The sequence below is a fragment of the Geotrypetes seraphini genome, chromosome 18 (genome assembly GCF_902459505.1).
Source record: "Geotrypetes seraphini chromosome 18, aGeoSer1.1, whole genome shotgun sequence".
Taxonomy (NCBI): Eukaryota; Metazoa; Chordata; class Amphibia; order Gymnophiona; family Dermophiidae; genus Geotrypetes; species Geotrypetes seraphini.
In genome coordinates, this window is record NC_047101.1 from 7,253,033 (window position 1) to 7,269,580 (window position 16,548).

A 16,548-nucleotide genomic window follows, 5' to 3' on the forward strand; every position below is an offset into this window, starting at 1 on the left:
TTCCTGTTTCCGGTTGCGTCAGAGGAGAAGATTGATTGACTCGCGCAGCCGCGCGTGCACGGATTTTTGAACACGTGCGGCTCGGAAAAAAGGAAGCCGGGAAAACTCGAAATTTAAGGTGAGGTGGAGGGAGGGAGCTGGCTAAATGCTACGGGCGGGCGGGCGGTGGCTGCGGGGACCGCGCGATCCTTGATACCTCACTGCGGAGACAAGACCATTCACCGCCCCGCGGGCGGTGAATGGCCTTGTCCCCGTCGCCGCAGCGACTGCTAGTTTTCTTCCCCGTTTTCGGCGGGTGACCCGCGGCTAAAATGTGGTGGCCGCGGGTAAACCGCCACCGTGTCATTCTCTACTAAGGATCAACACTACAGGTGACAAAAAGGTGAGGGGAAAAGGGATCAGCAGAGGACATTTTATAGCCTAGCTGCTTCCTAGTAAATATGAAAAAAAAAACAACCCACTTCCCCTACACCAGTGGTCTCAAACTCAAACCCTTTGCAGGGCCACATTTTGGATTTGTTGGTACTTGGAGGGCCTCAATAAAAAATAGTTAATGTCTTATTTTTTTTTTTTTTTTTAGTTCAAACTGTTTATTGAGTTTTCAAATTACAAGAAAAGCAAAAATAAAGATGAAAGGTGAATACAATTCACGGTGCAAGTCACATCCATATACAAAAAAATGACAATTTTGCATGAGTTAAAACTATAGGTTATAAATCTTTCCTTATGGCTAAGTCTTAATAATAATATTGTCATTTATAGCTAAAGAGACACATGATCAAGAAACTGTTTTATTTTACTTTTGTGATTATGATAAACATACCGAGGGCCTCAAAATAGTACCTGGCGGGCCGCATGTGGCCCCTGTTCGATTCTTTCCCTGCAATGCAGCCCACATTTGGAGGGCAATTTGATTTATTTCACTCGACGGGTTAAGTAACTCTGGAATTAAGTTGCCCTAGGATGTGGTAAAACCCAGTTAGCTGGGTTTAGAAAAAGTATGGTCAAGTTCCTGGAGTAAAAATCCACCCATCATTATTAAGATGGACTTGGGGGTAGGCAGCATGGAATCTAGCTTTTGGGATCTGGCCAGGCACTTGTGACCTGGATTGGCTGCTGATGAAAACACGATACTAGGCTGTTGACACAGTGCGGCAGTTCTTATGCTCTTAAATATCTGTGTCATGAACCCTAATGAAATAATGTAATCCCTGGATATGGCCAGGCTCTTCTAAATTGTAAATCACATTGAACTCCTTCTGGGGCATATTAGTGATCCATAAATACTAATGTCATGTAATATTCTTCTTCCTGGGTAAAACAGTTGACAGAAAAGTACATTCCCTCTACAAGGCTGGAGTTTTATCCATCCTTATTTATATCTTCACTAACAGGCACTAAGGAGAGATTGCTAGATCGGGGAGAATCAATGCAGAGATGCAGTTTCAAATGAATATGCTTGCTTTTCTATGGGAAAAGGAGGGGTAAATGTTTGCAATTACTCCACCTTCCCCCAGGAAATTTTCAAAGGATGATAGTGCGTATACTTTTCCCGGCACACCGACAAATCTACGCACAGTTACGCCCTGTGAAATGCACACCCCAATCTGAATCTGCCATAAGTGGCAGTCTGGAAGGCCCTGATTTGCTCAGACACCTCAGGCCCCCCTTCCCATTCGAGCGCAATTGTCGGCATTTGACGGGTCACCTCCCATTTAGTGCGTGCAACTGTCGGGGTGCATTTGTCGGGTCACCTCTTTTCCCTACCAGAACTGATACAAACTCTGCGGGTAATTCATTCCTGCGGGTAGTTTGAAACCTCCCCCTTCTCTCCACTATCAAACTATCTGGTGCCTTGCCACAGGTTTTTCCATTACTGAGAAATATCAGATTATATGGTCAAGTTGCAAGATCAGGGCGCTGGAAGAGTGAGTGCAGGTGGTCAAGTAGAGAGGCTATGATGGTTTCGGTGCTATGGCCAGAGCGAAAGCCCGATTGGTTGCCGTGTAAGATGTTGAATTTGTCCAGATATGTGGCGAGTTCTGCATTTACCGCCCCTTCTGTTATTTTGGTGACTAGCGGGATGCTGGCGATAGGTCTGCAATTAGACGGGATGTTGGGAGGGGGCGTCGCTCACCCTTACTACGCTACTGCAGCCAAAGAGTGAGAAAGAAAGAAGGGAAAGGGGGGAGAGAGAGAAAGTGCATGAAGCAGACAAAGAGGAAAAAATAAAGACAGAAAGGTGAAGACAGAAAAGTTAAGAGGCCCCAGAAACCCAATGGAAAGTTCCAGTCCATTTTCGGCAGAAATGATTTTCAAAGAGCTGTGCATAAATCAAGCAAATTAATAGCTACCACAGCAGCAGCAGAAACAGCTGCCATGGGGATGAAATCAGACCTGCCATGCCATAAGCTGCAGCAGTGTAATTATTTGCCGACGGCACAAGACGAAAGCCTGGAAGTAAACCTGAAAGGCAGTTTAGGCTCTGAAGCAGGTGCCCTTGGCTGAAATCAAGGCAAGGATTTCGCCTTCTCATGTCCGTATAGTCAGAGATTGTCTCCTTTAATAGTGGCATGGCTACAGGTAGGTCTGTCCTTCCGTGTACACCTCACGGCCCACCACCATTTCCAGACAGGTCCGAGTGTGGGATCAGTAGTTAGTCTTACGTGAACAAGCAGGTTATAGAGGAGAATGTGGCGCTGTGGTTAAAAGCTACAGCCTCAGCACCCTGAGGTTGTGGGTTTAAACCCTCGCTGCTCCTCGTGACCCTAGGCAAGTCACTTAATCCCCCCATTGCTCCAGGTCCATTAGATAGATTGTGAGCCCGCGGGAAAGACAAGGAAAAATGCTCAAGTACCTGAATAAATTCATGTAAACTGTTCTGAGCTCCCTTGGAAGAACGGTAGAGAAAATTGAATACATAAAAAGTGTGAAAAGTTTCAGCCTCTGATAATCAGAGCTGCTATTGTGATGTCATAATGCCTCATTCCACCAATAAGAGCCAACTTCATTAGTGATGTCACAATGGCTTGACTGTCCTATATTTGGCTCACTTTTACTACATTATGATTTCTAGAGTAATGCGTTGCTTAAAGCTACAGCCTCAGCACCCTGAGATTGGGGTTCAAATCCCACACTGCTCCTCGTGACCCTAGGCAAGTCACGTAATTCCCCCATTGCCCCAGGTATATTAGATGAATTGCGAGCCCACCGGGACAGACAGGGAAAAATGCTTGAGTACCTGAATAAATTCATATAAACCATTCTGAGCTCTTCTGTATAAAAAATTAAATAAAACTAAAATCTCCCAACCTTCAAAATTATAGATTTTTAAAAAAAATTTTAGCTGGTGTAGAGCGTACAACCAAAGGTCCCCCCCCCCCCAGGCTCTGAATTGTGGAGATGATGCGGTATACAAACTTAAGGTTTAGTTTAGTCATTTAAAGTTGACATGCCAAAGCTTCTTTAAGAGATGAATGTACAGAAAAATGAAATCTCAGCATGTCAGAAAGCTATTTTCAGACCAAAGCAGGAGAGCAGTAAGGAGAACAAACATGAAGGGTTGAATTATTCCTATACTAGCTTTTCATAAATATGCAAATCTTGAACACAAAAAATTAACTGTAAAGGAACTACGGCCCTTTTTTACTAAGCCGTGGTAGAGGTTTGTACCGTGGCCTGAGCAATAAATATTCCAGATTCTTCAGACTGGCAGGGGCAACAAAAACTAGAGGGCATTCAGAAAAATTGAAGGGAGACAGATTCAGAATAAATGCCAGGAAGTTCTTCTTTACTCAGAGGGTGGTGGACACCTGGAATGCACTTCCGGAGGAGGTAGTAAAGCAGAGTATGATTTTGGGTTTCAAAATGGGACTGGACAAATTCCTGAAGGAAAAGGGGATTGAAGGGTATAATTAGAGGTACTATACCATTTTTCTATGTTTCTATACAGTACAAATGCTTTAGAGTAATAGATCGCTTACAGGTCATTGACCTAGGGGGCCGCCGCGGGAGCAGACTGCTGGGCATGATGGACCTGTGGTCTGACTTGGCAGAGGCGATTCTTACGTTCTTATGTTTATAATCCTACCCTTTTTTCAAGTTTGAAGTTTATCAAAAGTTGATATTCCGGCCTTATCCAAATTCAAAGCGGATTTACAAAGGTAATAAAATAAATACATAAAATCATCGTATGCGGAGGGAGGGAAACAAGACTAGCAATACAAATGTTGACTAACTGGCTCGCAGGAAAAAGGGAGAACTACAAAATTGAAACATAAAAGCACAAAGAACGGGAAAAAAACCAAGGGGACTGCCAGATTGTCTGAAATATTGACGGCTTTATCACATCCTTAAAAGGACGATTAGACTTCGAAAGCATCCTTAAAAAGGAAAGTTTTAAAGACTGGGGCCAAGTTCCAGTGACCGAAAAAATGTTGGTTCTCATAGTGTTACTATGTCGGCGGCAAGTCTAATCCGCGCAACTACAATCACGCACACGATAACTGAGCACGACACAATCCCACACGGGATAAATGAGCGCGAGACAATAAAACGAGAGACATTTGCGTGCAAGACGATCGCACGCACGTGTCAAAGCAGCTCCTGATTGGTGAGGCCCGACTTTAGTACAGGAAGAGGCGGTCGGATCTCCTTCACTCGCCGGCGCTCCGGCTGCCCTCTCCTGTCTCCCCTGCCTAAAAAACGTATTTGCGGTTTTTCCAAAATTCGCAGGGGTTCCTGGAATGTAACCCCCGCGAATTTCGGGGGAAGTACTGTATCCCCTATTTTATTGGGGGTTTTTTATTTTTACCATTTTGTACGATGTAAACCGCTTAGGAATGTAAAGCATTAATAAAACTCGAAACTCATTATGCGAGGTGCCGTAACGTAATACGCATCAATACTATTTTTGCCATTCATTACCCCCAAGAGACTGGCCTCAGTGTAGGAAACAAGCACCAAATAAGCCAGGGCATCTCTGAAGAGCGAGTCTGCTAGGATGTGCGTAGGGGGAATCCGTCCACTCGGGAATGAGCGATGAGTAAACCCATGACATCATTTTCTAATCTAGTCGTCCTGGTACCTTTCACAAGCAAGGAAAGTCACAAAACAAAACAGCAAAAAAAAAAAAAAAAAAACCCCAACAAAACCCCCATCCGCTCAGATTCTTCACAATCTAGCACTCCTCCCTCCCCTCTCTTTGGTTTTTTAATCATTTTGAGCTTCTAACCAAGGTCATGCTTCTTTGATTATTCTTGGAACACAAATTATTCATTTTCCTTACAAAACAGACCAAAAAAAAAAATTGTAGCTGTCCTCTCACTCAGCAATTTCTTGCAGAGTTACTGGAATATCAAAAAGCCGAGTAATCCAAACCCACGACATTTAGCAGATAAGTATTACTGCGGCATTGGCGTGTACTCAGACTTAGTCACCTTGCAAATAAAATACAGGCAAAGCATGGCAGCAATACAGCGGTAAAACTCAAGATCATTAGTCAGCAAATGCAAGCCATGAATCATTTCTGCTACTACAAACAGAGCATGAAATATGATAACTTTATTAAGTTTGACCTTCAAACTACTGAAAAGCAAAAGAGTGACAGCCTGAAAACATAGGCAGATAAGGATACAGAACAGCAATTTCATCTATTTTGAAGAGTGAAGACAAGGGAATATAGTTCTGGGAGCTGAAAAGGCAGCTAATCTGTACCGGTCCAGGTAGTATCAGAAGGTTCAGTGTCCCCAGTTGTTGTGGGGGGGTCACTGTGCTTCTTATATCCTGAGATACAAATCCCCTCATCAGACAATTACTGGCCAAAAAAATGTGCTCTGCAGCCACTTTGTAAGGAAATTCTGGTTCCTGCATAATTGAAAAGGTGATACTTTGCGCAGGCACTGGGGCCACGCCCTGTTCCCAATCAGGTCAGTCAACCCACTAGTTCCAAAGTCACACTGCAGACTTCGGAGCGTACCCTGAAGAAAGCCACAGCATGATGGCCGAAATGTCGGCTCCTACCTGACAAAGACGCAGCGAGGCCCGGAAACCTGCAACAAGCGCAATGCCAGCTGTGGAAACCCTGAGGGAACATCCACAAATGTAGACATAACTGTGCCTGTTTTTATGGGATCGGAACATAAATGCTCCCAACGGCATAGTTTGGGCAGGGCAGGGGCAGAGTTGCGATATTCACAAATATTTTTACAAAATACACATGTGTGCATCGCAAGAAGCATGCACAAAGGAATTTGCGCAATTCTGGGGTTATTGTAGGCAGTGGCGCAGTGAACGTGAGATGTGCCCCTCTCCCGCCCTCTTCGAAGCCCCTCCCACCTCCCATGCGCGCCCCGCTTGCCTTCCCTCGTAGCTCTGTAATGTTCCTGGCAACTTGCCAAGCTGCTGTCGCGTCCAGCATCAGCCCTTCCTCCGATGTCACTTCCTAGGTGCGGGCTTCGGAAGCGGCATCAGAGGAAGAACCAACGCTGGCATGACAGCAGGTTGGGGGTGGCTGCTTGTGCCAGGAACATTACAGAGGTATGGGGGAAGGGAAGTGGTGCGCATGCGTGGCAGCAGGGAGGCGGAGAGGACAGGCGTCTGCACCCTCACCAAGACAGCGCCCGGGGCAGATCGCTGTGCCTTCCCCCCTCCCTTTTTACTGACATGTCACATCAACACTCCTCACTCATGAATATTTTGATATTTTCCCCTGTCTTGTGCTGGGTAATAATCTTAAGACCTCGTGAAAATTTTCCTACGCTCAAAGCCTTGCCGAGGATGTTAAGGTCAAAAGTCAAGGTGACTGTTGATTCTCACATCCACCTATGGCTGACCAGTGGACATTTTAACTCTTTAAGGCACAAACCTGATTGCAGTTTCTCTCTCTCATGTTACATGTGCACTCACCAGCTACCTACGAGATCAATCCTATAACCTACTTTTTTTTGGGGGGGGGGGGAGGGGGGTAGAATAATAATAATAATAATAATTTTATTCTTATATACCGCCAAAGCCATATAAGTTCGAGGTGGTTTACAGCAAGAGGCGCTGGACAATCAGCGAAGAGGTTACAGTCAAAGTCAGCAATACAATCTTACATAATGAAGGAATATGAAAGCTATATAGTTCATTAGGGTTACTGGTTGAGTAGATTCTTAGTTAACAAATCGATTGAACAGACTTGTTTTTACCAGTTTTCTAAAACTGAAGTAGGATGATGAGAGCGCAAAAACGTTACTAAGCCAGTCGTTCCATTTGCCTGCCTGGAAGGCAAGAGTTCTGTCCATGAATCTTTTGTAGTGGCAGGCTTTTATTGTCAGATAGGTGAACAGATGAATTCTTCGTGTGGGCCTAAGATAATTTGCCAGATTGAAGTGGGAAACCAGGTAAGTGGGAGGCAGACCAAATATTGATTTATAACATAGACAAGCGAACTTAAACAGGATTCGCGCCTCTAGGGGCAGCCAATGGAATCTTTGATAGTAGGGGCTTATGTGTTCCCATTTTTTCAGCCTAAAGATCAGTCGAACTGCCGAATTTTGAATAACTCTGAGTCTTAGAATGTTTTTTTTTTTAAGGAACTCAAGTAAATAATATTGCAATAATCGAGCAAGCTCAGGATGGATGATTGAACCAGTAAGCGGAAGGATGGTTCTGAGTTTCCATAGAACCGAAAAGCATTTTTTAACTAGTAAGTCTGTGTGTACATTTAGAGCGAGGTGGCGGTCCAGGATTTTAATGGAGTCGTCAATAGGGAAGTCCTGACCATTCAGGGAGATCAAGGAGTCTTTGATTTTGTCAATAAGACTTTTGGGTCCAGATTCTATAAATGGTGCTTTAAGTTAGGCACGTAACTTAAGCTGAAAGCAGTTTTAAAATAAAAAGTGTAAGTGCCCGAGGGTGGCCTAAAAAACACAGCACTGGAATCATGCCTACAGAGGTGTTTTACGATGCCTAATGCCACTGCAGGCCTGGCTGATACTGGATGTGGGGTTAGGTTTCGTAAAGCGCCTCGACAGGCGCTGGAAATGTAGGCCTTGGAAACCCTGGCTCATGTCTCCGGCGCCTATCTTTTCCGAAGGCACGATTCCATACACGGTGCCGTTGTGCGATTGGCAGCCGTTTTTAGGGCAGGCTGACGACGACGGCGCCATATTTAGAATCCGGGCCTTTATGTGTTCTCCTGCCTAGATTTCAGCCACTAGCTTTGGTCTTTCAGCTGTCAAGACGCGACTTACGGCGAGAGAACAGAAGATTTAGGAGCAACAGCCCAAAACATTTTTTGGCAACCTACTTTGCCAAGTGCTTCATGAGCAAATGTAGCATTTGTCGGTTTCTCTCCGGCAGCCTGTGAATCAGGGCGTGGATCTCGGAAATTCGTGACTCTTGGCTCTCAAGTTCTGCAGTGAGAGAGATGGGAGAAACAGCAGAGAATACCGTCAGCCCAAGGCTACAATTCTAGTCAACCCATAGGCCTGTCAGGCCAGATGAACCGCATCTACGACAACAACTCAGGTGGAACATTCTACAAGAATCCAAAAAAAAAAAAAAAAAAGGAGTGAGATGGGTCAACGCTCTTTCTAAATGAAAAGTAGCCAAAAGGATCATTAAAAACATACATTTATTAAGACTTTAATGATCCATTTGGCTACTTTTCATTTGGAAAAAGCATTTGACCCAACCTACTCCTTTTCTGGATTCTTCTTGTTTTCGTGAACTTGATTCCTGGTTGGACACTTTTCTTTTTTTTTTTTTTACTAACATTCTACAAACCATATCTTGTCATGCTTACATGCAAAGTGTGTTTCTCAGAAATTACCTTTTAATTTAAGGAGAGAAAAATGGCAAACTTTGCTTTGCTTAAATCACCCAATGGTTCTGACAGAAGACTGAGACATTGCCTAAGAGAGGAAAAAGCCCTGGAACAGTTCTATCATTCTATAGAAATGATGGTTCATAGACAGTGGCGCACAAGACGCCAGCGCGCTGACAATCCAGCGCAAGAGAGAAGCGCGCGGGGGAAAAAGTAATTTTTAAAGAGGTCCGACGGGGGGGTTTGGGGTGGCAGCCCCCCCACTTTATTGGACAGTGTTCGTGCTGCTGTTGGAGGAGGGTTCGGGGGGGTTGGAAACCTCCATTATAGCGAAAACAGAACTTTTGCTTATTTTTTTCGGGAAAAGTTCCGTTTTCTCTATAATGTGGGGGGTTTCACCCCCCACGCCCCACCGCAACGGCAGCATGAACACTAACCAATAAGTGGGGGGGGTTGCCACCCCAAACCCCCCGTCGGAGCTCTTTAAAAATTACTTTTTCCCCCCGAGCGCTTCTGTCTTGCGCCGAATTGTCGGCGCGCTGGCGTCTGCGCACGATTATCCCGTCACCCAAATGATGACTGCTAATGTTCAATAAGAGAGAAATTCAATATTATGTCATCTGGGTGCCTATATGGTGTTATAAAGCCTAAGACAGCGTTTATGTGGTAACATTTAGGCATAAGGGCTTATGCCTGATTTATGTAGGGTTACCAGATCCTAGGTTTACCCAGCCATGTCCCCTTTTTAGAGGGCATGTCCAGGCGTCTGGACGACTCTTCAAAACCCAACACTTTGTCCATGTTTTGAAAAGCAAATTGCATCAGAAGGGACATCTGTGCATGCACAGATGCACTCCCGACCGAGATGAGCAGGCTAGGGGTGAGGCTGGGGCGTGGCGTGCGTGTAACAGGACGGGGATGGGTGGGACTGGGTGGGCCAGGGAGGCGGGTCTAGGGTCCGGATTTTACATATGTAAAATCTGGCAACCCTATATTTATAAATTTGCTGTGAAATTCAGGGACAATCATTACAGACCTGAGGACAGAAATAGGCTATGATATCAAAATCATTCAACTGACCCGCATTGGTAACAAAATTCATGGAGAGTGATCAAAATAAAGTTTATAAAAATACTGTAGGGAAGGCTTGAATACCTCCCTTGGGTGAAGAGTTCACCTTTCAGTCATTGTGATTTTATAAAAAAACTTTGATCACTAACTCCACAGAATATTGCTTAATTCAGTCTCAAAAAAAAACTTTCATAATAAAGATTTTTAATGTATTTGAGAGTCACTGTGTGTTATAATATGTTTAGAAATAACACTTAGCTTAAACAGGACTTGGGAGTTTTATAAAATCACAATGACTGGAAGGTGAACTCTTCACCCAAGGGAGGTATTCAAGCCTTCCCTACAGTATTTTTATAAACTTTATTTTGATCACTCTCCGTGAATTTTGTTACCAATGCAGGTCAGTTGAATGATTTTGATATCATAGCCTATATTTATGGCAAGCGTAAATGTGTACACCTATTGATATTTTTCTAGTGAAAGAGCAGAACTGAAAAACTTTGGGCAATGTCCTAGCAATTTTTTTAAAAAGAGAAAAACGAAGCTCTTCTGAGGATACAGGGCTGAAAGGAGTGGAGGAGTGACCTAATGGTCAGGGTTGCAGCCTCAGTTGCAGGTTCAAGCTCAGCACTTCTCCTTGTGACCCTGGGCAAGCCACTTAATCCCCCTTTGCTCCAGGTACATTAGATAAAGTACGAGCCCACCAGGACAGATAGGGAAAAATACTTGAGTACCTGAATGTAAGCTCTTAAGTGGTCTAGAAATACTACAATAAATAAATAAATGAGATCAATGATCCCAATTTCATCTCCCTTCCCACATTACTGATGTCTCTTTTCATATGTCTTGTTTCATTGTAATATTTGGACAACATAATTGAGAGGCTTCTGAGATCATACTCAACATCTGGGTTGCAGTTGGATTGGTTATTTTTCTATAATCCATTTATACTATACAGCCATATAAAGCATCAATAATTACATCAGAATAAAACAATACCAACACCAGAATAAACACCCCATAAAGTCAACCTCCAGAACAGACTGCACCCCAAAAACCATCATATCAATAAATTATACTCACTCCGTAAAAATATATTCCCTATTCTAATCACCCAACCAACTTACTTCACCCTGAACCCTCCAGTAACTAGCTGCAAAATACAAGGGTAAGCAGTGGCGCAGTAAGAGGGCGGGGAAGCAGACCGCACTGGCATCTCTCTACCCCCCCCAACACCACGCTCGCGCCCTCCCTTTCCCCATCCCCATACCACTTTAAAATCTTAGCCAGCATGAACAACTCCTCTAGCCTGTAAGCTCCCTCTGAAATCACTTCCGGTTCATGGGGGGGCCAGGAAGTGACATCAGAGGGAAAGCCAGTGTGAGGAGCAGGCTAGAGGAGCTGCTTGCACTGACGAAAATTTTATGAGGGAGGGCACGAGTGTGGCATGGAAGGAGTGGGGGTAGCAGAAAAGAGGGCATGGGGAGTTGGTACAGAAGGAGCGGGGGTTATGGGGTGGAGAGGGGGGGCCCTTGACAAAATAAGCTTATAGAACCCCCAGCAGCTGATATCAGCAAAGCAGTGAGTTTGGAACCTTAGCAAAAACAGGGATCCTCTTGGAATATCCCATTCTTTTCAGACCATTTGTATCTTGGCATCCGATTCTCTCCCTTCCTAATAACTTTAGAATGGCTAGACATAACTCTATCAAATCTTGGAGGGACGTTTAATTTTAGGTTGAGGAGGGGCTCACACAAGGCAGGCAAAGTTGTCAATTTTCACATAAGAAATGCAGGCTGTATTTGTGCTCCCACCTCCTTATAACTATGAAATGGATCGATCTAGCTTTGAACGCCGAAGTCAGCGCTTGGGGAGACAAATTTTCCACTTTTAAAATTTGTTCAGTAATTTGGGTGGCCCAACTGTGAGATCTCATCTGATCCTGTACACTGTCTATGGAACAACTTACCACTGTATCTACGTAATAAACCATCCTTAGAAAAATTCAAGCACTCCTTAAAAAGCTTTCTGTATAAGGATGCATTCAATACATAGACAGCTTAACCTCCCAAATATAAAATCTTCAGATCCTAATGGATTTTATGTGATCCCATCCTATATGTTCCTCCCCAAATGTTTCTTTTTATTTTTTTTTAATTAAAGACTGTAGTCCTTCCTATTTACCCTTTTTGTATTAGTTTGTATTAGAACTTATATGATTTGTATGTAATGTCATATTTTGCTCACCCTTTTTTTTATTTTTATGCATTGGACAATTGTTATACGCATTGAAATATATGATACTGCTTAGATAACAAATCTTATTAAACTTGAAACTTATACTCAATAGTTATTACTTAAGTATTGCCATTAACACTTTATTGGTCAGAACAGCCTCCTATTACCAGAGCCAGTCCCATAATCTAATGGAAATGAAGTCTGAGTGATGCACTACATTCTGCTGGTCTGCACAGGCCCAAAGCTTCATGCACCCTTTCCAAAATTTTCCTCTTTCATGACACGACCTGTCTGCCAAGAGAACCATCAGTATTAAATGACTCTGAAAGAGGCTATTAGAGCCAAAAAAAATCCTTTAAAAGAATGGAAAAAGGATCCAAATGAAGAAAATAAGAAGAGACACAAGCACTGGCAAGTTAGATGCAAAGTATTGATAAAGAGAGCTAAGAAAGAATATGAAGAGAAACTTGCAAAAGAGGCAAAAATTCATAACAATTTTTTTTTAGGTATATCAGAAGCAGAAAACCTGTGAGGGAATCCGTGGGACTGTTGCATGAACAAGGAGCACAAAGGGAGGTCAGGGAGGATAAGGTCATAGCGGAAAGACTGAATGAATTCTTTGCTTCGGTCTTTACGGAAGAAGATGGAAGAGATCTACCTGAACCAGAAATGGTTTTCAAGGGTAATGATGTGGAGGAACTGAAAGAAATCTCAGTGAATCTGGAAGAGGTACTAAGCCAAATCAACAAGTTAAAAAGTGACAAATCACCTGGACCGGATGGTATACATCCCAGAGTACTAAAAGAACTCAAACATGAAATTGCTGATCTGCTGTTAGTGATCTGTAACCTGTCGCTAAAATCGTCTGCAGTACCTGAAGATTGGAGGGTAGCCAATGTTACACTGATTTTTAAAAAGGGGAAATCCGGGAAAATTGACAATATAATATGGGGAAGGACATAAAAGGAAACAACAAAGGGTAGAAGGCATAAAGAAAGAGAAGAATAGGAAAGATAAAAGTGTTCATGCTGACCAAAGAGGGTAAATCTATGAGGAAGTCCTGCCCTTTCATTACAACAATGTTCATAGGCAGCAAAGGAGATTAAAAGTGGCATTTTAGAGAGGACACGTAGACGGGAGCTCAGATATCCAAGTCAGGATGGGTGCAATTCTCAAACGATTTTACAAGAGGCTCTGCCAGACATAAAAGCGATTTCAGAAAGCTAGATGCGGAGGAGAAATACATAATTCCTCCCCTGCTGCCCCCCCCCCAAAAAAAAAGACAGAAGCAGCTTTCTACAATCTCTGCTGCCCGATTCCAGCATCAACAACCCGCACTACGACGCCAGCCTGTGGGTCAGGGGGCGCAAGTGGACAAGTTGCACATAGCACAGTTATAGTTTGGTACAGTCCTGGCCCAAAATCTTTGTTCCTCTGTAATGCTTTAACCTTCTCTGCAGCTCAACTGAAAACAAGAGGTTACACCAGCAAACTGTCGGCATATCAACATCATGAGGGACCGAGCAGAAAACTTACTTGCTGCTTTGATGAAGCTTCTTTGATACTGGTAAGTCATGAGGGGGCCAGGAAGCATTCTGCAAGAAGAGGAAAAACTTACAAAGTGGTCGTTGGAACATCCCCAACAGATTATCCTACCCTCTGTCCTTCCCGCTCTTCCCTCATATCCATGATTCTTACAGCCGGTGACATCATACTAAGGGGCAGACTAAATGCTAAAAACCTATAGTGTAAAATAGGCTTCTTGGCATTTAGCACACGCTAAGCCAGTGGCATAATAAGGGGGGGAGGCGGTGTGCCCCTCCCCCCACCCTCCTGCCTTCTTCCATACCATTTTTACTTCCCTGGCGCGAGGTTGCTGCCCGTGTCGGCATCAGTGCTCTCTCTGACATCACTTGCGGGACCCGCGCCTAGGAAGTTATGTCCAAGGGTGAGCCGACACCGACATGGGTATGCTGCTCACGCCGGAGAAGTTAAAAAGGTCCGGGGAACAGGAAGGGGGGGGGGGGTCACACGTGCAGCAGGGGAGGTGGAGAAGAGGGCGGGGGAGGGGCATCCCTGCCCCGGACACCGCTCAGCCTTACTACGCCACTGCGCTAAGCTTTAGTAATACCTTTATTTGCTTTCTTCTCATGAAAGTAGTTATTGAGTTTATAAATTTTCCGGGGTGGGGGGAGGGGGGTAAAGAGAAACAGAGAAGGTGCTACATGAGCACAGGGTGTAAACGTTGTACACTTAGTTAAAGAGTAGAGAATGACACGGGGAGAAATTTTTTCTCCATCTCCTCAGGAACTCATTTTCCTGTCCCAGTGAGTTCTTTTCCTGCCCCCTTCCTGCAAGCTCCGTACTCACCGGCACAAGCCTCAAACGCTTTAAAATCCTAGCAGCATTCTATTGCTCAGATTGCGATGTCATAATGCCTCATTCCACCAATGCCTGAGCTCCATCCTCATCTACACAAGCCTCAAACACTTTCAAATCCTAAGTGGCAACATTCTAGAGCTCAGATTGTGATGTCATAATGCCTCATTCCACCAATGCCTGAGCTCCATCCTCATCGGCACAAGTCTCAAATCATAAGTGTTCAAGGCTTGTGTGATTAAGAATGGGGCAGGGATAGGGACAGCAACAAAACTAGCGGGGACGGCACAGGGAAATTGAGTTCCTACGAGGATGGGGACAAATTTGTCCCCCGTGTCATTCTCTGTTGAAGAGTGTGATGAGCTGGGAATCACCTTGTAGGCTGTGACACAGGAGACATCATGGAAGGATTCAGGTCAGTGGCGTACTAAGGGGAGAAGTGGGGTGGAGGGGCAGACCGCCCCGGGCGCCACCTTGGTAGGGGTGCCGGCACCCCTGCTCCATCCCACCCCTTCCCCTGCTGTACACGCACCTCCCTTCCCCCCTCCCCGGAACCTCTAGATCTTAGCCGGTGCGGGCTGCAGCTCCAACCTCGGCGCTCCCTCTGATGTCACTTCTTGGTTGCGGGACCAGGAAGTGATGTCCAAGAGTGAGCTGAGGCTGGCTCGGGCAGCAAGTTGAAGACGCTGCTCATGTCGGGGCTAGTTAAAGAGGTGCGAGGGAAGGAAATAGGAGCACAACAGAGGCATATTGGGGCAGAATGAGGTGGAGGCCATGCGAGGCTCCAAATATGGTAACCATAGGTTTCTGTACATAATAAATATAAAACCCATTGGCTGCACCATAGAAAGGCATTATATCAAATTCATGACCCTTATACAGTGGTGCCTCACACAACGAACTTAATTGGTTCCAGGAGCAAGTTTGTTATGCAAAAAGTTCGTTATGTGAAACGCGTTTTCCCATAACAATACATGTTAAAAAAAATAATTTGTTCTGCAGCATAAAATATGCTAAGATGACATAAAAAAAGATAAATTTTTTGTTATTATGTTTATTTAGATACATCTAAAAACATAATTGTTTTTTAAAACAACACACATTTTTTAAATTTAAAGACAGACTAAGTAGAGTCTAATTTTAGAGAGGGCAGAGTCTCAGCGGCAAAAACTGGGACTTAACTGTTCATTTTTTAAATGCCTGCATGGTTGAAAATGTTGTCCATTTCCTTGGGCAGATCATTCTGTCTATAATACTAGTTTATACTTACAGTATTACAAAATGGTCTAAATGGATAAGCTTTTTTTTCCTGTTTCTTTCAATATGTAAACAGATTGCCAATGGTGAGAGAGAACAAAGCTGTTATTTTTCTAGCATCGGGGAAGCGGCGAGAGTAGCTCCGCCCCCCCCAACGCATCAGCAGTAGGCGCCGGGCCCCTGCGAGCCGACAGTCCGCCACTGCACAGGGAGCCAGGCGGAGAGAGGGCAGTTAAGCGCAGTGCCTGCGCGGAAGGATGCAGCTCGGGCGACTTCGTTGTGTGAAACGAAGTTCGTTGTGGGAAGCAAGACCTGAAGTTCGTTGTGCGCAGCGTTCGCTGTGCGAGGCGTCCGTTATGCGAGGCACCACTGTATGTAGAAAATGCTGTTGAAAATTGCCCTGCCCAGTCCTATGTATTTCTCTAGAATTCTACACAGTACGGACTTTGCCCTCCTACCTCAAGTATGTTTTCAGTGCACTTGTGATGGTCTTTACTTCCCATTCTGCCATGATGTCCGTATCATTTTCTGACGATATTTTGGACTCTGAGATTTTCCAACCGGAGGGAGAAAGGAGGGCAGGAAAATGAAAGAGAAAACCAAAAAGGCAAGTGAAAGACACAATCGTGTTTGCGAAATAAAATACACCAATGAAATAAAAGCACACAGCTGACGGGTGGCACAGACCCTGTTTTCACCCCCTCAACAGAATACAGGCAGTCCCCGGGTTAAGAACGAGTTCCATTTTTTTAAACCATTCTTAAGTTTAATTTGTATGTAACTCAGATCCT

The 16,548-nt window shown here is 44.3% G+C and overlaps 1 protein-coding gene across 6 annotated transcripts in view; it reads right to left on the minus strand.

Annotated features, from left to right (window-relative positions):
- Positions 1 to 16,548, minus strand: part of ARHGAP26 (Rho GTPase activating protein 26) — a 247,681-nt gene that overhangs the window by 60,094 nt on the left and 171,039 nt on the right. For all 6 annotated transcript variants that reach the window (XM_033927266.1, XM_033927264.1, XM_033927267.1 and 3 more), the window contains exons 15-17: positions 16,216 to 16,303; positions 13,658 to 13,716; positions 8,294 to 8,399 (exon numbers count right to left, since the gene is read on the minus strand). In XM_033927266.1, coding sequence (XP_033783157.1) covers positions 8,294 to 8,399; positions 13,658 to 13,716; positions 16,216 to 16,303 — 253 coding nt within the window. The remainder of the gene's footprint in view (positions 1 to 8,293; positions 8,400 to 13,657; positions 13,717 to 16,215; positions 16,304 to 16,548) is intronic.